The sequence below is a fragment of the Sitophilus oryzae genome, unplaced genomic scaffold, assembly GCF_002938485.1.
Source record: "Sitophilus oryzae breed Bouriz unplaced genomic scaffold, Soryzae_2.0 scaffold_802_pilon_pilon, whole genome shotgun sequence".
Lineage (NCBI taxonomy): Eukaryota > Metazoa > Arthropoda > Insecta > Coleoptera > Curculionidae > Sitophilus > Sitophilus oryzae.
The window spans coordinates 218818-244428 of NW_022147420.1; the positions used below are offsets into that span (position 1 = coordinate 218818).

At 30.2% G+C, this 25611-nt stretch overlaps 1 protein-coding gene across 1 annotated transcript in view; it reads right to left on the reverse strand.

Moving 5' to 3' along the window:
* LOC115888597 (NPC intracellular cholesterol transporter 2) overlaps positions 1-23193 on the reverse strand; it is a 44913-nt gene extending 21720 nt beyond the window's left edge. The window contains exons 1-2 of the mRNA XM_030908361.1: positions 22942-23193; positions 5510-5617 (exon numbers count right to left, since the gene is read on the reverse strand). Coding sequence (XP_030764221.1) covers positions 5510-5617; positions 22942-23017 — 184 coding nt within the window. The 5' untranslated portion in view covers positions 23018-23193. The remainder of the gene's footprint in view (positions 1-5509; positions 5618-22941) is intronic.
* Positions 23194-25611: the final 2418 nt, after the last annotated feature.

The following is a 25611-nucleotide window of genomic DNA, read 5'->3' on the forward strand; positions in this document are numbered from 1 at the left end:
ATTGACTATTTCCATTCTAAATATCTTGAGAACGGTTGCTCGTCGAGATTTTTACCAAGAGACATTTTTTACGTATAAAGTCACGGAAATGTGCATTTTTTCACTCAGTAGTTTTATACAGGTACGGAGAGAAAAAAAGTTATTCTTCAAAACAGTTAAAACACATGTAGGCGCCCCCTACAAATAGGAGTCATATTAACATCAAAATCAAATTTCTCATGTCAAAAAACTACCAGACATCAATTTTCATCCAAATATTGACGTTACTTCAGAAATTATTTGGAAAAAATCGAAATAAAAATGAAACTTCTACACCCTGTATCTACAGGGTGGCGCATCTCATTCGCCTCGGTTGATTATACGAAAACGGAAAGATGTAGAAACAAAATTTTTATGGGTATATGTAGAGAGGTAATGTGCATAATTTAACATTATTTTCAAATGTACAGGGTGTGTCAGAACTAAGATCCATACCAAAATTATATTTTTTTATGGAACACCCGGCATTTTATTTCATTTTTGGATTCTTGGGCATAAAATAAGGCATTTATTATAAAGGTTCAATATGTCTAAAAGCTTTGGCTGTGAAGATATTTTAAGATATTTAAATATGCATGCTATAATAAAAAAGTTTGTCAACACCTTGTACATTACTTTTCAGAATTAACTTTTGAGCTGACTTTTAAACCAGAGAAATAAACTTTACTAAAAAATTTGATTGCTTGCTTAAATGTATACAGGGGTATCAAAAATCGCTGGTCTAATTGAAATATTTATTTTACATAAAACTTTGTTATTTCAACAGCAACACTATATATATTTTAAAATATGTTGAAGCAGATTTAAATGCTCTTTCAAACTATATTAGGGTTTCCTATACCTATCTGGCTCAGATTTTGAATAAAAAGCAATTTTTCAATAAAATGGCAATCAAGCTGGCTGGTGTAACCAATTTACTAGTGACAGTTAGTAGTTATTTTCAAATTCGACATTAGTTTATAGATTTTATTTAAATTTATAACAGTTTTATTTAATTTACCTACAGTAGTTCAATAAGTAAGTATTTATTATTTTATCAAGAAAAATAAAGCAGTAGGTATCTGCTGGCGATAGAGGAAGGAATGGATAAATATGTTACTAATGATTTTATTTTGTCAAGAAAATTGCTTGTTGGTCTGAAGGGTTTATGCCCAAAGATATCCAAATAGGAATTTTCTTGACAAACGTTTATTTGAAAAACTACTTTTCCTATTTCGCAGAGCTGATAGTGTGGTATATGAAAAAACTTTTATGCCGAAACCTGTCATTGGATCAAAATGAATTTGCCTTAATTGGTTCTTTTCTAGAAAATCCAATATATTTACAAGTGATCCTAATATAAATCAAACAACTACTTCTTCGTTTTTCTTGATAAAATAATAAATACTTACTTATTGAACTACTGTAGGTAAATTAAATAAAACTGTTATAAATTTAAATAAAATCTATAAACTAATGTCGAATTTGAAAATAACTACTAACTGTCACTAGTAAATTGGTTACACCAGCCAGCTTGATTGCCATTTTATTGAAAAATTGCTTTTTATTCAAAATCTGAGACAGATAGGTATAGGAAACCCCAATATAGTTTGAAAGAGCATTTAAATCTGCTTCGACTTATTTTAAAATATACATGGTGTTGCATTTGAAATAACGAAGTTTTTATGTAAAATAAATATTTAAAATAGACCAGCAATTTTTCATACCCCTGTATACATTTTTTGAAGCATACAAATTTTTTAGTAAAGTTTATTTCTCTGGCTTAAAAGTCCACATAATAAGAACTAACTCTGAAAAGTAATGTACAGGGTGTTGAGAAACTTTTTATAATAGCATGCATATTTAAATATCTTTAAATATCTCAAAAATCAAAGCTTTTAAACATATTAAACCCTTATAATAAATGCCTTATTGTATGTCCAAGAATCCAAAAATGAAATAAAATACCGGGTGTTCCATAAGAAAAAATATATAACTTTGGTATGGATCTTAGTTCTGACACACCCTGTACATTTCAAAATAATTTTAAATTATGCACATTGCCTTCCCACATATACCCATAAAATATTTTGTTTCTACATCTTTCCGTTTTCGTATAATCAACCGAGGCGAATGAGGTGCGCCACCCTGTAGATACATAGGGATTGCTGTTTCATAAATTTAGTGCGCGAACAAACTCAAGGGTGCGTTTCTTTTACTTTCATTTCATGACATATAAGTCAAAATTCTAAAGGGGGAGGTTTTGTGACATATTCTATCTGTCTATGTCAACCGATTGGATATTGAACAGGGTGATCAAAACAAATATTTAATTTCGTTTGTTATAAAATCATTGTTATATTAATTTAAGCCTATGCGTATATTATTTAAAAATCGAAACAAAATTAAAATTGCTTTTTACCCATATATCATGTTCCTATACCTAAACCTTCTTGTTTCAGTTCATTTAAACGATAATAATTCTAATATAGTTGTTTCGTGACAAATCTTCAAATTTTATATTTTATATATTATATTATATATCAATAAGGTACATTTATATATCAATTAAGGTACATTCAGGCTGAGAGCGTCGAGCGTTGCGTTTGCGTCGCCACAAAATGGAATCAATTCCTGTAACATTAGACCGTTCAGGCAGACAGCGTCGCGTTTGGCGTTGAGCTAGCGTCCACTGAGCGTAGCGTCGGTCGTCGAGTTTAATTTAAATAGTTTTTTGGCGAGATTTGTAGCGTCCGGTGGTTCGAAGTCATCCAAGGCCAGGCAAGACTTTGGAACGCAAAATTGTTACAATATAGAAATATAAATGTTCGTAATCAGCTATTTAAAGTAATTATATCTTATCTCTATTCAAAATTTTTGAAATTTTTATAATATCTTTATTTAACTCTCTCAGGTAGGTTCTCCAACTTTTTTGTATATTATTTAACTGCAGAATATGGCACTTGTAATACAAAAATTAAATAAACTGCTCTCTTTAAAGCCATTTTACAAACTAGAAATGTAAAAAACAGTATCTATATGAACAGATATGAACGCCTAGACGCGACTCAAACGCGACCCGACGCTCGACGCTCTCAGCCGGAATGTACCTTTAGACTTTACTCGCTAAATTTCTAGCATTGTCATGGTATCGAAATTCTTAAAATGAAACTATAATAATAGAATTATTCATTTTTATATTTGCTCTACTTAAAAAATCGGTTTAGGCATAGGAACATGATATATTGATTGGTGAAAAAATTTTATTAATCTTTTTTTTTTTGGTATACATAGGGTTGAATTTAAAATAACAAAGATGATATCACTTTTAAAATGTTCCGGCAACACTCTGTAACACTGATAATATTTTAAATAGATGCAGGTATACTTTTACTATGTAAAATCCAATCCATAAACGTGTAACCTAATCGCTGTGAATCACCCTATACATAGATATAAAATTGATCGATAATAAAAGATTTTTTTTTAATCACCTTTCAGGGTTCTTGGAGAGATAGCCGGGTTATTAACCAAGGCAGTCTCTAGTTCGCGTAAAGGATCGATCTGACTATGCGTGCAGTTCCCAGAATTACAGCTTTTTGAGCGGTGGATAAAACATTTGGCGATAGTCCCAAATCTTTAGTATCTCGCACAGTTTGCTGATGTATTAAGCCATTGACGGATATCACTAGAGGTAAGATTTTTGTTTGTTTTAATTTGTATAACTGTCTAAGTTCAGATGACAGTTCTTCGTATTTTTGTTTCTTTTCTAGGTATGCTGTTTGGACGTTTTCGTCTAATGGTGTTATAAAATCTATTATTGTGGCTTCCTCCTCTTTCTTCTTAAAAAGCACCATATCAGGGCGATTATGCTGGACAGATCGGTCTGTAATAATTGTGATGTTCCAGTATAATTTATATTCAGCATTCTCCAGAATATCCTTTGGGTATACTTGTACCATTCTATTCCTTCTTCCATTAGCCCAGTTCCCAGTGCTATAGCTTGATGGTATATTTTTCCCATTTCATCATGTCACTTTCAACTCTCTCCTTCAAGACATATTTCCTATAGTTCAGTGTCGGGACAACTTGATCTTGTATTGCCAGTATACTTCCTTCGGTTTCTGGGAACAGGTAACCCGCTTTTAGGTAAGTATTTGAATCCAGCATACTAATTGTGGTATTTTTTAAGTTTGCTCTATACCTGCCATGGAGAGTTTTACTGGCCCACTCTTCTTCCATTTCCGTCCAATTTCGTAGAGTTGGGCTGTTAGGGTTCATCAAGTCAAGAGGGGAATAGTTTTGGTCAATATCTCGGAGGGTACGGTGAAGCGGTAAGTTGTTACTCAAGAAGTAGTTCCCCAGTTTCTGAACTTGTATATTGTAGCAATTTTCTACATTTAGAAGGCCTCTTCCGCCTCTTGACCTTGGTATATATACGCGGTTCACACTGGACTTTCGTCCAGTCATATCGTGGTATCGATATTTTGTTAACAGAGTCCTGATTTTTGTGTCAATGCCTCTCAGGTCTGTTGGGGTCCATTTCAAAACACCAAATGAGTACACAATACTAGGTATAGCCCAGGTGTTTAGTGCCGTAAATAAATTCTTTGATGTAAGTTTAATTGCCAATATGATTCTGACACGTCTTATCAGTTCGTTCTTAAACTGTTCCTTGGTTTCCTTTCTAGCTAGCTTGTAGGTTTTCGGGATTGGGTGCATACAACTTTAAGTCATCCATATAAAATAAATGACTGATCTTAGCATTAGATTGTTTGTTAAGCATATATCCCATCTCACATTTGTTTAATAAGTAGCTAAGAGGGTTCAATGATAGACAGAACCATATGGGACTTAAGGAGTCTCCCTGAAAAATGCCACATTTTATTTTTATTTCTTCCGTGTTGTAAGATTTTGTTTCCGCCTGTATGTATAGTGTTGTTCTCCAGTGGTACATTAGTTGGTGTAGGCACATTTTGACTGCCTGATTAATTTTATATATGTTCAGTACCCTTAGAAGCCATGAGTGTGGCACACTATCAAAGGCCTTTTTATAGCCAATCCACGCTATTGGATTATAAAAGATTATTATTATTATTATTATTGCCATCTAATATTATTTTGCGAAATAAAAATAAGACATTCAGAAAATAGTTATTAATAACATGGAGAACAAATTTAATAAAAATAATTACCTTAAAATTATTTAATTATATATTTTTTTCGAATACAGGTTGTAATTATAACATATAATAATTATTAGATACTACATATTTTATTACTGGACATATGAAGTAAATTAAATGGTAATCTGAAAATTGTCATAAAAACATATTTAAAAAATATGTTATTTTCTTCTATTTTAAATTTATTTTTAAAATAAATAATAATTTTAACGTTTTAACAATTAGAAGATGTACAGAGGGATATACATATATTTTTTCATTTCTAAATATTTATTTGGAAAAATTTCGCACATAATATTATTTACCTGCTTGAAATTTAAAGCTCAAAGGTATTTTGGTGTTTTTTCTTAATCTACAAGGTGGTTTGTTACAGTTGCCTATTTGTACGTTTTTGGAGAGGTTTTCAATTTTTCCTGAAAAAAAAATATCAACGATTAATATGTAAAATTTGATACTAGAGTAGGGTAGATAATATCACTTGTTCTTCATTTAGTTTGCACGGCCAAGGTCAGTATTCTTTATCGCTACCGATCGCTATTTAGTTACAGCACAGTTTAAAGAATATAAATATATAATGTGCAAAAATAATATAATATGCAAATATATTATTATATGTAGATATATATTAAAAAAATTAACTTATTATATTTATTTAGAATACATTTTTCATATGGGGTTTCCATAATAATTATTAATAATAACTCCCCTATTGACAATTCCATATTCCAAAGAATTAGGATAGAATAATATATCTAATATTTTAATATTAATGTATTCACCATAATATGTATAAGTAGAGTCTGATAAGGAAAATAACTTGTAGGTGTGGAGCCTGGAAAAGTGCCTTAGGATTTATAGGATCCCACAGATATGAAAAGTATACACCAGAACAATATCATAACCGTATTAGAATTTGCGGTTTATGAGATATCTTATTAAATAATAATAAGAAGAAAGTAAATAAATATTGATCAATTATTAAAGACGCCTAAAACTGTCAATCAATAAAACTAGTACTGTATTTTTATTTTTCTACTTGCTATATTAAAATTCCTTAGTATTTTTAGTTGATCCCTCGTATACGGCCAGCGTTCTGACTGATAAAATAGCACTTCCGCTGCACCCGGTAAACGTACAAATTTTTTGTCACCTCGAGCCGCCTTTGAAGTCAAAATAACAATAGAATTCCTTAGAGTGAGCCAACTGTATATATTTATATTCTTTAAACTGTAGTTACAGAGTTCCAGCAGGCATCTGTTATACTTAACTAGACAGAACTAAGGGCTTCTGACATAAAAAACTTATGATTTTTTTTAAGTCCAAATCTAAAGTATGTATTAGGATGTATTCCAGAAAAATAATTTAACCTTTACAGACTGGCTCAAAAAAGTGTGAGTGAATCGGGATTATTTTTTTCAAATAAAACACCCTGTATGTTATTGCATTTTTGGCTTTCTTTTTATCACTTTCCATAATATTAAGATATTTTTAAATATGTATGTTGATAGTTTCAGAGATATTAATAAATAAATAAATAAAATATTTTTTCAGCCTTTTTTTTAATTTATTAAAAATACAAGAACTGTTCTGATTCATAACTATATTAGGTATTTACTTAGTACTTTACTTAACTTTTCTATACATATCGTAATCTTAAATCATACAGGGTGCTCAAAATTCTACGCCAAACTTTCTAAAATATAAAATAATTTTTCTTGGTTTTTTTTCTAATGAAACACCCTGTATATTATTTTTTAGTAGATGGAGAATTAAAAAATGAACATTTTTTATATTTAAAGTATTTCAACATTTTTAACGGCTTTGCAGATACTACTATTTTTTCATATGGCTCTTTCAACGGTAAAATCAATTGATGACTTTGATACAGGTTTACTGTGGAAAATGCCATATGAAATACAAAACCGCGAATATTTGCGAACTGTTAAAAATTCTGAAATAGTCTAATGGCAAAAAATGTTCATTTTTTAATTCTCCATCTATTAAAGAAATAATATACAGGGTTATATTTAAAAAATCAAAGAAAATTTATTTTATATTTTAGAAAGTTTGGCGTAGAATTTTGAACACTCTGTATGATTTAAGATTACGATATTTATAGCAAAGTTAATACAGACCATCGTAAGTAAATGCCTAATATAGTTTTGATTTTAGGGCAGTTCTTGTATGTTTAATCATTTTTTTTTTTAGATTGGCTGAAAAATATATTATATTTTTTATTTATTTATTAATATCTCTGAAACTATCGAAATATATTTTACTCATATCTTGTGCATTGTGCAAAGTGATCTCAAGGGGAGCCAAAATGCAATAATATACAGGGTGTTCCGTTTAAAAAAAGTCATCCCGATCCACTGACACTTTTTGGGGCCACCCTGTAGAAGTTAAAATATTTTCCTAAAATACATTCTAGTACATACTTTAGGTTTGCACTTAAACAAAATTCACAAGTTTTTTATTCTAGGAGCTACAGATGCCCTGTATATTATCTAAACAAAAAAAATGAATATCTTCAGTTAGGGTAGGGTAAAGTAATCACCTGATCAAGATTATGCAAGTCATGTCAACTGTATAAAAAATTGAATGGTAATTTATTGTCATATATTACACATTTTTCTTTCTATATTCCGCACTAAGAATAATAAATAATTAGAATAATAATATTTCAACTTAATAAACTAAGGTAGTAGGAGTAATACAATTGAAGAGTTAAATCAGATTGTATAATCATCAATGTTCTTCATAAGACAAACACTATATATTTAAACTATAACTTGGTTTTAATAAAATTGTAAGATTACTAAAAAATAAAACTAACAAATAAACATTAGGTAGGTACAAAATTCTTAATAATTTTTGAGATAAGTGGGGGATTGCTTGCATTTAATACAGAGTTTAATATCAATTTCCTCTGTTTAAAAAAAACTTTAAAAAATAAATCTTTATCTAGAGTTTCTAACTAAATGTAGAATAAAATATACAGAGCGTCTAAATATTCCGTAGGCATAGAACTACTATGTACTTTTGGAGTCAAAATAAGTTCATTATACACAATTTACCTCGATACAAAAGTGCTTGGTTTGTTCGTTAGAGAACTTTAAAAAAAACAGTTTTTTAAGGTATTTTAAGAACTCTGTTATTCCGATTTGAATGAGATTGGAGATGCCTATGTTTTGTTAAGTGTTTTCAGTTGACTTTTACAAAAATCATGAAAAAGAACGGGAAGGGTGAAAACTACCCCCACCCCCGCATAAATTTTAGTATAAATATTTTCCAACTCGAGCGACAAACATTTTTTTCCTAAAGTGGTCCTTCTAGTATTTACTACATTTTTTCTCTTGCAAAAAAACGCCATCATATACAGGGTGCTACAAATTCGAGGTACTAGCATTGGTATCTCGGTAAACGTAATAGATACGAAAATAGTTAAATTGGGGCAAAGTTGCGCTTTGGGATGTTCACCCAAGATGCCATAAAAAATGTTTTAAAGATTTCAAGGATTACTGAGTTTTTTGAAAAAACGGATTTTTTCGAAAATCAATTTTATTTTTTCCTGTCATTTCTTTTTAGAAAATCACAAAATTAATTGCATATTTCCATAGCCACTTTATTAGGGCTATCTGATAGTATTTTTAGATTTTCAAATTAGCTGATAGTTTGTGAGATACAGAGGCCAACTTATTTTTTTAAATACGGACCTGCATTTTTTATTCCAGGTTTTGAAAAAACTCGGTACCCTGAGTACAATGATGTACCACACTTCTACACTTTTTTTTTGTTTTGGCTACCTTAACGCCGAGTAGCGACAGAAACCTATTCGCATCAGTTGTTATAGTACATTGTTTTTCAACCTGTTACGAGCATAACGGACGGAGGTCGAGATATTATGGCGCTGTATGTTTCAGTACTTACTTATTAAGTTTCAATATTTAGGTATTTATTTATTCTGAAAAATTTTCAGAATAATATTTTAAGATTTTTTAAAAATGTATACAGGGTGTTTTGAAAAATCTGGTCATTGATTAATCACGATCCTGCTAAAGCCCTTGACGTAAAAAGCTGATTTTTGGAAAACGGATTGACTTTAGGGTGTAGAGGTTCGATAAGAAGGGATTTTTCGAAACTCAGAATCTAAAGGGGTGAAACTACCCTCAAATATTAGAATATTTTTTATTTAAAAACCGGTGAGTTTTTTGGAAAAACTCTTAAAACACGTATATTTTATTATGTTGTTTTACATATTTTCAGATTTTTAAAAAATATATACAGCGTGTTTCATAAAATATGACCATTGAGTAATCACTATTCTGCTTAAGCTGCTTGACGTTTAAAGCTGATTTTTGGCAAACGGATTGACTGTGGGGTTGAGGTTCGATAAGGAGGGGTTTCTCGAATCTCAAATTCCAACAGGGTGAAAACGCCCCTCAAATATTACAATATTTGTTATTTAAAAAACGGTTAGTCTTTCGGGAAAACGCCTGGACACGCATAATTTATTTTGTTTTTTTACATATTTTGATTTTTTTTTCAAAAATCATACAGGGTGTTCCAAAAAGTGGAGTAATTGATTAACCACGATTCTGCTTAAACTGCTCGACGTTTAATGCTTATTTTTGGCACATGTGGGAAAATTTTATCCAGTCTGTATGTTAATGGAAATTCTTGTTTTGCTTTATCATCACCATTAGAAATCATTAATTCGACGCGAATGAAGTCGCGGGTACACGCTAGTTTAAGTGTAAAATAAATTCGAACTCTAGCGTGTAGTTGGTTTACTTATGAAGAATATACTACACATTTTCTTATATTGCTATTTTTTGACCGCAAATGGTAAAATCATAACTAAGAGTTTCTCGCCCGTCGAGTGAGATGCACCCTGTACACTGCTACTCAATTCAGAATCTACGCGGATCGAGGGGCAGGGCGTAGGTAGATCGGAATGTATAGGTATAGACGAGTGGCGGAATTTTGGCTTTTTTTATATCGCAATTTTTAAACAGCGCTTATTTGTAAACAACCACCGTTTTTAGAGAGGTATTTTAGATAACAATCGATATTTAGAAATGTTTTGACACCCTGGAAATACTACCACCGAGCACGTCATTGTTGCAACTTGCAACTGCGTTAATACTATACGCCTGGCGGTGACCGCCTCATACTCTTTCAGATATTTAGCAGTAAAATAAAGAAACCTGTTATTTTTAAGCTGTTATTTTAAGCTGTTTTTTATAAATAACTATAACAGTTCCAACTGTTATCTAAAAATAACAGTTTTGCCCATCACTACTCCCTATTGCAGAAATTTATTTTTCAAAGTAAGTTTTGTATTAGTTCAAAGAGCTATCTCTTTGAACTCTCTTCTTATAGATACTACTTCAGAATGCATTTTGTACTCTTTAACCAAAATTTACAAAAATTTTGAGATGTATTGATTTCACGTCATTTACAAATGACGTCAAGTAATGTCCCCCCGCTCCTTCGTGACAGGTCCAGGAATATCACTGGCCATTATACTGCTCTACCATTTCCAATCCAGCTTCCGGCGAAATTATTTGATTGTTTATAGTATATTATATTTATATTATTTTTTATTGCTTTATTACTAATAATGATTTATATAATGATTTTCCATAGTCGATGTTTTAGCCCACGTCATTGTTAAGTTTGAAGGCTTATCAATATTGTAACTTATTTTGATTCAAGAATACGGAGTTGTTCTATCTTCACCGAATATTGAAACTCCCTGTTTTGTAGGTCTGCTCATGTGCTCATTTTTTTTCTTAAAAACTATGCAATGTTGTGTCCAATGAACTTATTCTGATTCCAAAAATGCGCAGTAGTTCTATGTCCACGGAATATTGGGACACCCTGTATGTATCTTATTTCAATTGGCCAAATTTATCTGATTAATATTCTAGTTAATTTTTATGTTTTAAGTTATTTTTCTAATATAACAAGGGATGTTAGAACAATGAAATTTATATTATTTTAAAATGCATATTTAATATTATCTGGATATACACAATTTAAATTGGAAATTGTAATTACAATGCAATTATTTATTATTGATCTTAAATGAAAAAATCATTTACGGTATTTTTTTTTCTTTACATATTATATAACATTACGTGAATGAATCATTGATAGAAAAGAGTTACATTTGAAGACTTAACAAGATGATGCCTATAGATACACAAGATTTTAAATTAAAAATAAATGAATCAAACAAATTTTATATAGTTTTTTTTTGTTTTATTTTCCCGGCGGAAACTGAAAATTGACGATGAAATTGTAAATTGTTCTTTGTTCAATGGATAATTGATATAATTAGTTTATTTTTTGTTACTGGAAAATGACAAAATTTCCTGTACTTTATAACAAGCTTTGTTCTGTAATGATGGTGACAATGTTAGCTATTGTTTTAACGCTCGAGAATAAATAATTTCAATGATTTGATCAAAATGTGTTATAATCAGCATTACATTAGAATTTTTCAGTCTATTATATGGTAACAATGTGTTTATTGTCATAAAGTTTTGCATTTACTCTAATGTATTGTATACATTAGAGAAACAGAGGCAGACCTCCGACAAGATGGTCAGACGACTTAAAGAGATTTAGGGGAAACTGGATCCAAGTGGCACAGGACCGAGACGAGTGGAAAGATCCATATAAGTTCAAAATAAGTTAATTTGATAATATAACAATGGATATAAACAATAAAATTTATGAAACTAAAAGAATTTTGGGCTTACATTGTCTTTAATTATTTTTGCCTATACAGGGTGGCGCCTCTCATACGCCGCGGAGGATCCAAAGAGAACGGTGGTTTATATCGAAATGAAATTTGGGCAGCATATGTAGGTCAACTGAAAGCATTTTATAAAAATATATAGAATTATACAGGGTGTCCCCAAAAAAAGTTACACATCAAAGATGTGTTTTTTCTAATGGAACACCCTATATATTAATTGATTTTTGGATTTTAGGAAAAAAATAAAGATGAGTTTTATTAAAGAAGCATATACCTAAAATCTAAAGATTTTGACATATTTCATATTTTGTGAAAATGAAGAGTAAATTTTAAATTTCGACAACAGCTACCTAAATTTTAGTTGACCTCGTATAGTCTAATATTTGATTACAGTAACCATTGTATGTTAAACCAAATTGAAATTTGACCCGAAAAGTTATACCGGGTGAGACAAAATTAATATGGAACATTAGTCCCTTTAAAAACCAAGTTACTCCTTTATTTTAAATAGAACACCCAGTATATTCTTCCAGTGTTAAATGGGGAATTTATATATCTTCAAAATATTATTAAGGTTGCCTACCCCTCAGACAAAGATTTTCCTATATATTTTAATTTTTATGATTTTGCGTCAGTAGTATCTTTTGTCAATTTAACAAACATTAAAGATTGTAACGTAAAATACTCAAAGGTAATAAAAAGATACACGTTTAAAACATATTTTAATTAGTACAGAATTAAAACTAGATATAAACCTATAATTATGTGACAAAAATTAGCTAGATGAAATCAAATGCTCAAAATGCTTCCTTTCCTGTTAACTGCATAAAATAATTGTCTTTTCAAAAGGATCTTTTCATTTTAAAAGGCATTTTTATGTGGAGTTCTACCTCGAAAAGCAGCTACAATAATTTCTCTCATGTTGTCGACAATAGTTGGTCTAGTTTTGTAAATACTGTCTTTAATATATCCCCATAAAAAAACGAGACTAGATGAAATCAGGAGCATTTAAGTATTCTATTAATTTGTGAATGCACACTGCATTCACCAACTAATAGAATCATATCAATTCTCTCTGATGTAGGATAAGTTTGCATTTTCGGAAAATTTCTGAGAAATTTTTTTGTTTTAACTAACACAAAATGATAAACTAATTGTTAAAGTTGGACTGATTAGACAACTATGTTGAAGTAACGTGAGGCATATCACAGCCACCTAGATTTTATAAAATAATAAAGATCTACTCCGTTCAAATAATGTAAATTAAAATATCTAGGAAAATCTTTGTTTGAGGGATAGGCAACCTTGATAATATTTTGAAGAGACATGAATTCGCCATTGAATATCGGAATAATATACTGAGTGTTCCATTTAAAATAAAAGAGGAACATGCTTTTAAAGGTGACCAATGTTCAATATTAGTTTTGTCTCACCCTGTATAACTTTTTGGATCAAGTTTTAATATGATTTAAAGTACAATAGTTAATCTAACTAGATATTAAATTATACTGGGTAAATTCCAATTTAGGTAGCTTTTATTGTAATTTAAAAATTGTTCTTTATTTCTAGAAAATGTTAAATATGTCAAAAACCTTACATTTTAGTCATATACCTTTCTTATAAAACTTACCTTTATTTTTCTCCCAGAATCCCAAAATCAATTAATATATAGGGTGTTCCATTACAAAAAACACAACTTTGATATGTAAGTTTTTTTGGGGACACCCTGTAGAACTCTCTATATTTTTAAAAAGTGCTCTGAATTAAACTACATAAGCTCACAAAATTTCATTTCAATACAAACTGTCGTTCTCCTTGGAGCCTCCGCGGCGTATGAGAGGCGCCACCCTGTATGTCCTATTTAGGAGGCAGTGATTTGAGTGAATATACATATAATAGTTTATTAGGATGGTGACATCAAATGACAATTTGTGAGTCTGGCTAAAATTTTCGGATGGGTTTCCTAAATAAAATTAAATAAAAGTCCATTTATTTTTCCAGTCATAAATATTTAACATTTATTAAAGTGAATAATTTTGTTAAGGGAAATAACAGTCTGGCACATCTGAAGTGGTGGAAAGTCAATCTGGCTGAAAATTTGCGGAAGCAAAAATTTGACTGAATTGATTTGATTTTTGAAATCCGTAACCCTTATTTTGTCATGCTTGAAATTTATCGTATCATTTGATACGATAAATTTCAAGCTTCTTAATTATAGTTATAAACTATAATTAAGAGCAAGTGTGGCTGATTTACGAAATTGGGAAATGAGTCTGGCGACATCTTGAAAATTGCAAAAATTACATAATTTTTGCTTTTATTTCCCCAGATTCGAAAATTTGTCACATGATAAATAATACTATAACTTAATAGAAAATACACGTCTGGCTGTCATTTACAATCACGAAAACCCCGCCAGACTCTGCAATTTCGTGATTTTCAATATAACAAATTCGAGAAACATTACTCTTAATTTCAAAAATCGTTGTACATCCGAACACATTCATATGATGAGAAGTATAGGACAAGTCATCTTGATCAGGTATTTTTATTGCTATAACTCAAAAACTAAGGGAGAAACAAAATAAAGTCAAGAGATCGATTTTGTAGAGAATTAAATTTCCTACAACAAGTATTTCACATTTATTAATACAACTTTCTTATGTTTCACATTTATTAATACAACTTTCTTAATTACAAAGTTATTGGCCAATGAAGTTTTTTGATGACGGACGGACGGACTAAAACCTTGTTTTTTGGATTCCTGGGGATAAAACATCGAGAAAAGTGTTTTTGGCCATACTCAAATTTCGCCCTAAACCAATACTTTTGTTACCATAAATTATGAAAAGTAGAGACATGTAGAGATGACAACAATCACCTGTATAATTGAATATGTCGTATTTAGCGCACCTAACGAGTGTTGGACGAGTCTGGCAGGGCTTTCGGTATGTTCCACATAAGCCAGACTATATTTGAAGCTATAATTATAATATAAACTATCAACTGACAAATTTTAGGACAGCGAAAATTTGGGCAATAGTTTCAATAATTTTTATCCAATTTTCCAACCCTAAGACATATTGCCTATTCTCAAAGATTAGCTAGACTATTTTTTTTTTCTTTTGTACAAAAGCTCTCACTAATACAACTATTTTTATCGCTGGAAAAGAAAGTGCAGTATATTTGTACTTTATGATGAATTTTCCGCCCCAGTCGATCGGGAACCCTCTCCCTCCTACATATGTATATATGAAATTTGCTTAGAATAAAATACCGAATAATTCTATCGGTGTTTGCTGACTGGGAAAATAACTCGGAAAATAAGTACCAAAAATCTTCACTGGCCTTCTGGACTATTACACCTTTCAGTCAGAGATAGGTACTTCTGGCCGAAAAATTGTATAAGCAAGAATAAATAAAGACAATGGTAGTCCGAAATTCTTTTGGTTTCAATACTGAATCATTGTCTACCACATTAAATGAAATTTATATTTTAAAAAGCTAATTAAATCTTAACTCTAAATCTACAATTTATACTATAAACTGTAATTAAAATGTAACTATTTATTATTAATTATATTACATGAAATAATTATATACGGTATTTTTTTCCTTGACATATATAACATTAAATGCATGCATGAATCACTCAATGATAGAAGACCTACATTTGAAGACAAAATTTCAAATAAAAAACGGGCTAAGTGCCGACATTATTTGATCAAAGTAGAGAAAAATTCTCGGTGATTTTTATCTATAAGGAATCATTGACATTAAATTATTTTTCTTATCATCATTGACCTTATTAACATCTGGTCGCTGGTTGATTGAGATATTTTTTAGATGTTCCAAAGTTGTTATTTTTTTGAGTAACGAAGTAACTTCCCATTGTGCTAGTTTAGAAAAAGACTCAGCAGTAAACAAAAAGCCAGGTTTTTGAGAGTCAATTTTCAATCGTACAACATTGACAATATTCACTTGCTTGAGGTTTAAGATCCTGTAGGCTGCCGCTTGTAAATCAAACAGTTTTTTTTCTGTGACATATCTATTTCAAATCTAGCTCTGTGTGTACTTGGCAGCATTACATCTTGTAAGCCCTCAGGTCAATTGTCACTGACGGCTGCTCTTATACATATATCTCAGAGGTACGTCCACTCAGCCACCAAGATAAATGGAAATAAATAAATATAAAGGATGTCCCAAGTGTTTGTAGATTATAGAACTACTACATATTTTTCTTCAACTACTTATTTTAGAATCAAAATAAGTTCATTGCATACAATTTTCCTCTATACGAAAGTGCTTCGTTTGTCCGTGGCATCAAACTTTTTTTTTAAGTTTAATGCCCTCTAACCGACAAACGAAGCACTTTCGTATAGAGAAAAATTGTATGCAATGAACTTATATTGGTTTGGTTGTTTAATATACTCCCTGTATAATTGAGTGCATGGCAGTATTTTTACGTTGCACATTATACCGATTATAAAATCAAATAATGCCGTCATTTTAGCATGACAACTAGATGGTTAGACTTTATACACTAAAAATTATTAGTAGATAAGTTTTTCTTTTGTGGGGGCTGTGTTCACCTCAGAGGTATCAACGTTTCTTCAGAACTCACGCCAAAATAAAGTGTACAATTATTTCTATTCCTACATATAAAGAAATATAATTAGCTTTTTTTAAAACGGTTCAATAGGTTTCAATTACAGTTGGGGGTTGGAACATTTGGTGTTAGCCAGCAAAATAAAATGAAAAAAAATAATACAATAAATCACCACAATACACAAAGAAACACTTTTACTTTTACACTGGATGCGCGTTTCGCTAACCATGTTAGCATCATCAGTAGATGATTAAAACTTAAAGTTCTATAGGTTTCAATTGTTATGCAGCTCTGCCATAAAAATTGAAAAAGAAATAATTATAGATATTCGAAGATTAAGAATTAATAATTTTAAAAACGTACATGCATAACCGTGATAAATTTTCATCAAACAAAAGATGACGTCAATATACCGAAAATAGTGTCGTTTTTTAGGGGCATGCTAAATGAAAAATGAGAATATTTACACAATGTTAATCTTTTTTATTCGCAATATTTTAAGGTTAAAGTATAATGCAAACAGTAACACTTTCGACTTTAGCTTCTGATAATTCTTCCAATAATAAAGGAACAAGTTATATGAATATAAAAAACCTTGTCAAATTCAAGGTAAATTTGTTTTAATTGGTAGAACGTTGATTCGCATTTAGACTATGGAAAATCGTAAAAATTGTAATATTACTATTTACTACAACCTTTAATAATGTAATAAAATAAGGTGGAGAAAATTTTGTGAAAAAATGGTCGTAGTTCAAATCAAACGGTGTACATTATACAGAGTGTCAAAAAATAGTGTATTTTATTTTGGTGGGCAGTTCTAGGGATAAAAATTGGCGCCGGGAGCCGGGAATATGTTAATAAAAAGTTGGTAGGCAGTTCTTTTAGTTTCAAAGGAAAGGAATTTTTCCAATTTTTTTTATCTCAAAAACTGCGACTGATTTTGATGTTATTACAAATTTTGTTGCAAATATTATTCCTAATCTTAAATTAAGCCCCCATACCCCTTACCAACCCCCCACCCCCACCAAAAACTAATGGCCAGATTCTCGGATGCCACAGTATTTTTATGCCAAATTTGGTTAAAATCGGTTTAGCGGTTTTTGAGTTATCATGTTACAGACAGACGGACAGACACCATGAACATATTTTGTATTTAGGTCATTTATGACCCAAATAACTTATTTTGAGTGAAATTAAACAAACTTTTTTTTGCCGATCTTAATAGCCTACCATACCTGTTGGTGTGGTCGGTTAAAAATAAGACAAAAAGTTCCTATGGACATATATGCCCTAAAATGCTTCCCAAAAAAGTTACAGCCCTTGAAAGGGTTTTGTTTGTACTGTATTGTAGGCTGGTAGAAACCGTCTTTTTTGAAATTTGGTACTCTTACAAGCATTTTAATGCCAAAGCGCATGGCGATAGTATAAAATTCTGTAACAGCCCTGAAAGGGTACTTTCCATTAGGGTAGAAGGTACTACTGCTGGTACTTTTTTATCCTTATAGATACAGTAATTTCAACAAATGACATAAAAATCTAGGACTTTTTTACGTAAGAAGGGTGCTCTTCGTTTAGTTCGAAACTGTGAATGGTTTTCAGGATATTTGCGTTTAAAGATTACGAGTTTAAAGATTATGCATCGATTTTAGTATTAGTAGTGAAATGATAATTTGTAAATAAATAACATTATATAAGGATTCTTGCCACTTAACTCCTGATATAGAAATTTAATTCTACGCTGTGTTTGTCATAATGTGGATCAACCTGCTCTCACTACCGGTTTTGCATCACTCCAATGCTCCGATGCTCTGATGGAGTTCGGAGCCCTACTCCATCATCAGGTGAGCTTGGGCAGATCCACAAAATGACAACCACAACGCAGAGATAGTTAATTCCGACTTGTCGGAAAGTGTCGATTAGATATTAAGAGTCCCGAACGGGAGATAGCGGCCCGCGTGTGAATTAAATTTCTATATCAGCAGTTAAGTGGCAAGAATCCTTATATAATGTTATATATACCTATACTGCAAGAAATTTGTTTTCTATTTTGTAAATAAATTAAGCTCCTGAAAATTGAATAAACATTGGAGCCTTCAAACGCAAATATCTTGAAAACCGTTCACCGTTTCGAATTAAACAAAGTGCACATTTTTTACATAAAAAACATTCTAACTTTAATTTTCATTTGTTGAAATTACTGTATCTATAAGGATAAAATAAGTACCACTAGTACTACCCTCTATCATAATAGAAAGTACCCTTTCAGGGTTGTAACGGATTTTTACACCATCGCCATTCGCTTTGGCATTAAAATGTGTCAAGTGTACCAAATTTCAAGAAAAATGGTTTATCAATGTTCTTAAAAATAAACAAAATACACTATTTTCATTTACCCTTTCAAAGGCTGTAACTTGCTCGGTTGCCCACCGAAGTTATATATAGAAATGGGAATTTTATCCCAAATATACTGGGCAAAAAATATAGAGTACCCTATTAAAGAAAAAGAGTTTAATAGTATATTTTCATAGGGTGCTTCAAACCCTATGAAAATATTTTTGAAAAAGTATACTACTGTCGTCGCCCTCTTATTATAGAAAAAGATTGGAGTGAAATACTGGATACCCTGTATTTGATTTCTAGCTATTAGGTATAATATTATAATAATTATAATTATTTTTTTCTGTTTTTTCCTATAATTATAATTATTATTAATAGCACTAAAACATAATTCTAAATAGGGGTTTTAAATAAAACGTAAACAGTTTTTAAACTAAATTAGTAAAACAAAAATTGTAATTTGATTATATTAATGTAAAAATGCAATCATACTATTCAATTACAATAACATATTTAAAAGAATTAATATGATAAAAACAGACCATTAATAAAAATTAATTTTATTATAGTTATATTATGGTATAAACTTTTAAATTTACAGTAATTCGATGACTTTATTGCAAAATGTACGTCCACAAATTGTTGACTTTTTTAAAATTAACACAAGGTAAGCCAGGTTGTAAAAAGAATCTTGTAATTTAGAGCAGCCTTAACTCTGATAAAAATAATCAATATTCTTTTGAATCAGTTTTGTCGCTCTTTTATGAAAGAATATTATTTTTCGTTATAAGTATAAAGAATGAGAAAAGTTATTAGCGAATATATCATAAAATACCATCTAGAAAAAGCGGCGTCACGGTGACCTGTGGAATGGCAGTAGTTAATAAAATATGGTATTCGACCTCTATCGGTCATTTATTAAAAATTGATTAAAAAATTTGCCAATATTTAAATAGAAATATGTAAAGAAGGATCCAGGTACGTTATGCACTCTCGCATAAATCTATTCAGTAAAAGATATTTATTCGAAATACATTTGTGTTAAAAGTTTTTACCTTTTTTTCGCAATTAACTATCAATTATTAACAACTCTTTACTTTTTCTCTATATTTTGGACTAATAACGAATCTCTTCGAAAAAAAGTCTAACTTTTATAATTTAACTTGATGCACAGGTACTTGTATTCTTTTATTATGATATTATACAGAAACAAAGTCAACAGTAAATTTATTACTCTCATTGAGTTTACTATTCAAGTTTATAACTACCTATCTATACCTAACTACTAAGGTTAATGTTCGGCACCTTGATTTATTAAATTATGATGCCTAATTTATATTTTTGTATTTTCTTGGAAATTCAACAATACTTTTTTTACAATTAGATCAAATAAATAACTGTGATATATTATATACAAGGTGGCGCCTCTCATACGCAGGAGAGGGTCCAAGGTCCAAGGAGAACGACAGTTTATATTGATATTAAATTTTGTGGGCATATACCTACTGTGGGCTAATTTAGACCATTTTTTAAAAATACAGAGTTCTACAGTTTGTCTCGAAAAAAAATACACATTAATGTTTATTATTAATTATAATATAATATATAATTTAATTTTTAATGAAACACCCTATACAGGGTGGCGCACCTCATTCGCCTCAGTTGATTATACGAAAACGGAAAGAGGTAGAAACAAAATATTTTACGGGTGTATGTGGGAAGGCAATGTGCATAATTTAAAATTATTTTGAAATGTACAGAGTATGTCAGAACTAAGATCTAACACCAAAGTTATATATTTTTTATTATGGAACACCATTTTATTTCATTTTTGGATTCTTGGCCCAAAAAAAGGAATTTATTATAAGGGTTGAATATGTTTACAAGCTTTGGTTTTTGAGGTATTTCAATATGCATGCTATAATAAAAAAATTGTCAACGCCCTGTACATTGCCTTTCAGAATTAATTCTTGTGCTGACTATTAAGCCAGAGAAATAAACTTTACTGAAAAATTTGATTGCTTCGTTTAATATATACAGAGGCATCAAAAATTGCTGGTCTGTTTTAAATATTTATTTTACATAAAAACTTTGTTATTTCCTCGGTTATTTCAAATACAACACTCTGTATGTTTTAAAATATATCGAAGCAGATTCAACATATAAGGGTTTTCTATACCTATCTAGCTCAGATTTTGAATAAAGGGCATTTTTGTCAATAAAATGGCAACCAACAGGGGAACAGGGCTGATGTCGTCATGGCAAGTTGTACTAACAGTTAGTAGTAATTTTTAAAATCGAAATTAGTTTATGGATTTTATTTTAAATTTATAGGCAGTTCATATTTCACATTTCATTTCATTTATACTTTTCTAGATCATTTTTGTTTTTCATAAATACAGAGCATTTGAAATAACAAAGTTTTTAGATTAGGTTTTTGGTCAGCAATTTTTGGTACCACTGTATAAATTTAAGGCAGCAATAACATTTTTCAGTAAAGTTTATTTCTCTGCTTTTAAACTCAGCACAAGAATTAATTCTGAAAAGTAATGTACAGGGTAGTGATAATATATTCTATTGTAACATGCATATTTAAATATCTTTAAATATATCAAAAACCAAAAATTTTAAACATATTTAACCCTTATAATAAATACCTTTTTTAAAAATTAAAAAAAAACATAACTTTGGTATGGTTAGGATTACTTACATAACTTTGGCTTAGTTCTGAAACACCCTGTATATTTCAAAATAATTTTAAATTGTGCACATTGCCTCTCTACATATACCCATAAAATATTTTGTATCTACATCTTTCGGTTTTCGTATGCGTAACCGAGGCGAATGAGGTGCGCCACCCTGTATATTAATTGAGTATCGGATTTCAGGAGAAAACAGTGATAAGTTTCATTAGAGACATATATGACTAAAACGTATAGTTTGTGACATATTTAATATCTTCTAAAAATCAAGAATAAATTTTTAATGTCAATTAAAGCTACCTAAATTGGAATTTACCTGGTATAGCCTATTATGTAATTAAAATATCCATTTGTATTTTAAACCAAATTAAACTTGGCCCAAAAGTTATACAGGGTGAGCCAAATTTAGTAGAACTCTATATATTTTTAAAAAAATGCTCTAAATAAACCCAAATAAGCTCACAAAGTTTCATTTCAATTCTTTCGTTTTCTTTAGAGCTTTCACGTCAGTCTTGTAATTATAAGTGTTTAAAGTTGTTAACAAATCGAGTCCTTGTTTTTTGGAAAATTTTAAATGATTTTAAATTTAACTTTAACGCGAAGGAGAATATTTAAACCTATTAGGTATATTTATCATTTTAAATTTAAAGATAATGAGCTTGTATTCTTTTTTATGGTACAATTATGCAAAGACAAAGTCTACAAGTAAATTTATTATAACAGTTACAGAGTGACTTTTACTCTTTAAGTTTATAACTACAACAAGTTTGTAACTACAAAGTTCAATGTCGATTACTTTGTATTTGTAAATTGGGACATAAAACTTGTTTCATTTTTTTTATTATGGTCGATAATAAACACTAATTTCTATATAAATTATCAACAATATAATAAGGTACTAGTAACCACACAACATTTTTTTTAATACCAACCTATTCATCTGACACATCGCTGTAAAGCTCCTTACACTCTCGTAGCAAAATTTCTAATAATAATAATTAATTTTTGAGATATCGGTGTTTTAAGTGAGCAACATTGTAAAAAATAATGATTTGGACTTTCTTTTCGGCAACAAAAAGCTGCTATAAAGCTCCAATAACCCGAATTATAGTTGTGATTACATCGTATTTTTCAATATTTTGTCCGATTGCTAGTTTTCTAATTATCACATCCTGTATTTCTTTGACCTGTGTAAAAATTATGTAAGAGCTCTTAGCAAGTACCACTTTCTTTTGACGCAGACCATAACATTAAATATGCGTAACTTTATTACAGAAAAGTATTAAAATACAAAAATATTCACAAAATTATGCTTACCATTTTCACATTGGCTAACTTGGGTAGCTGAAACAGTGGCAGCCAGTACCGCACAGACCAAAGCAAAGTACCGCATTTTTTTAATGAATAACTAAAGAGAAAAGTCGATATGTGTATCAGGCGCACTAAATTAAAACCGTACCTTTGCAGTACCGTAATAAGCAGTTCCTAGTTTAGCCGCTGGTCTACAACTAAACGCAAACCGCTTGTCCAGGTACCACAGGTGCGCTCTCACCCAAAGAATGTTGGTGCTACTGGGTGCTCTTCATTGGGTTACCTTTATATCGTAGCCAGTCGAATTTTCAATTAATTATGCAGGCCACGTCTGGACACGAGTTTGTGAATACGGGATGGATGATTTTCATATTCGGTATTTGTTATTTCCTACTAGTTCACCCGGAAAAATTTTCCTAAAAAATCTCATTCTAAACTCAGAACAAAGAAAACTTAAAAAAAATTATTTTGATTTATGTACAGGATGTCCAAGTGTCCAATTTTCATATGTTTTATGGGCTTTCTCGTTTATGAATAGAGACACAAAGATGCGATTTTCACATCACTGCGCTACTTTTTTATGAAACCACATACAGATTTTCCCCTTAGTTTCTCAAATACAGGGTACACTGTTCGGTTTTTATATGATTCAAAATAAAAAATATATAAATTGTAAAATTAGTAATTTTTTAATGGCCATAATGCGTTCTTTCAAAATCATCGAATAACTAAATCATTTCCATAGATCCAGTGACGTACCGTTACTTTGAATTTTGAGACCAAAAACTGAAACAATAATTTGTCAAAAAAATCATATTACAGCTATATGTTTTATTTTGCTTAAAAATGTTAATGTGCAGTAATTGCAGTGATCTGAAATGGCCACCGAAATGCTGCTATCTCCGTAATTTCCGTTACGATCACGCTAAAGCAAACACACGGATACTTACTCGTATGTTTCTTTAGTACAGTACGGCGATCCAGGGTCGCACTAGGCCAAAGGGGCCCGGGTGGCAAAGTACGGAGAGGCCCGTGTGGATTTTTTTGGAAAAACGAATTTTTTTTATATACGAGCAATTCATCGGCGCGGCGTGCTATAAATAGTTTAAATAATATTACTTGTACAAGAATTTCCATAATACCTAATCAGTTTTATTTTTTTCAACGTTTTTTCCACGTAAATGATACACAATCTTTATAAAAATTAAAAAAATAAAGAGAAAAGTAATCAAAATTTAACAAAATGACCGCACTGTTTTCCAAGCTCGGTCTACTACCGTTGTAAAAAAATTAGGATAAGCATGGAAGGATTCTACCATATCTTCTAAGAATTATAAGTTTAATTTTTAAATTATTTTCATATTCATTAAGTCAAAAATGCTGCCACTTCAGTTCTTTAAAAATGCATTAAAAATTTATTCGTCTTTGGACTTGTATGTATTGCTTCTAGACCGACGATATTATAAATATATGGTTATTAACATCATATTTTTTAAATATAATTGATTATTTCTAAATCTGTTTGGGTAATATTCAATTCCATAATAAAGATTGCTATCTCCAGAAATATATTTTTATTTCTTATTTCTGCAAGACGAATATCTGCTATCTCCCTATTGTGTCTGAAAAAAATGAAGTAATACGAAATAGAGTTTTATTGTTCCCCAGCAAATAAAATTTTTATCTCTTTATCATATTAACGCATGAAAATACCCCCTACATGTGTGTAAAATTAGAAATAATGGAGTTAGCAGTTTATCACATTTCACCGACGTTTTGATCTTTCGAAAAATATAGTATATTCTATACTTATTTTCACTAGTAAGGTAAATTAAATATCTGTTTAAATTAGGTAATTCATTCCACGCTAGTTTCTGTGTGTAGAGCAAAATTATCTGGTTAAATTAAATAAAATAATATCAATTTTTACGCCTCTGTATACTATATACCGGGTGCTTTTCAAAAGTGGCTCGCCCCTATAACTTTTTTAATTTTTCACATAAACTAACGATATTTGGTATATTAGTATATGACATAAATTAGAATTGATTTTGATTGATGTATTCAGTTGTTTTCTGTCACTTCCTGTTTTACCGGAAATTACTACAACTTTCGATTTTTAAAATGGCAGACTCGGTATTTTTTACTTTATTCGATAGAAAATGACACTCTGAATAGAATGTTATATCATATGTCAACTTTTTGACATTTTTGCTTAAAAAATTGTATTTTTAAATTTCAATCTAGATGAGTGCCATGGCATAAATGTTAACGACAATTTGACTCGAAATACTAAGTGTGTGGTACCAAATTATTCTGTAATTTTTTCAAATATGCTAATGAACCATCCTCGTTCAATTTGAAAAAATAAGTTATGATTAAATATATGATTTGGGAATCTTTTAAGAGGCCAGTATAAGACACGAAAAATATTAGACGATAAAATTCAAGGCTCTTTGATTGAAATTTAAAATACGATTTTGTAAGCGAGAATGTCAAAGTTGATATATTGTGTATTTAATTGTCATTCAACTTAAAGTGTCATTTTTCCATTGAATGTTTTGACAAATTATTTGTCAGTTTTTGGTCTCAAAATTCAAAGTCACGGTACGTCACTGGATCTATGGAAATGATTTAGTTGTTCGATGATTTTGAAAGAACGCATTATGGCCATTA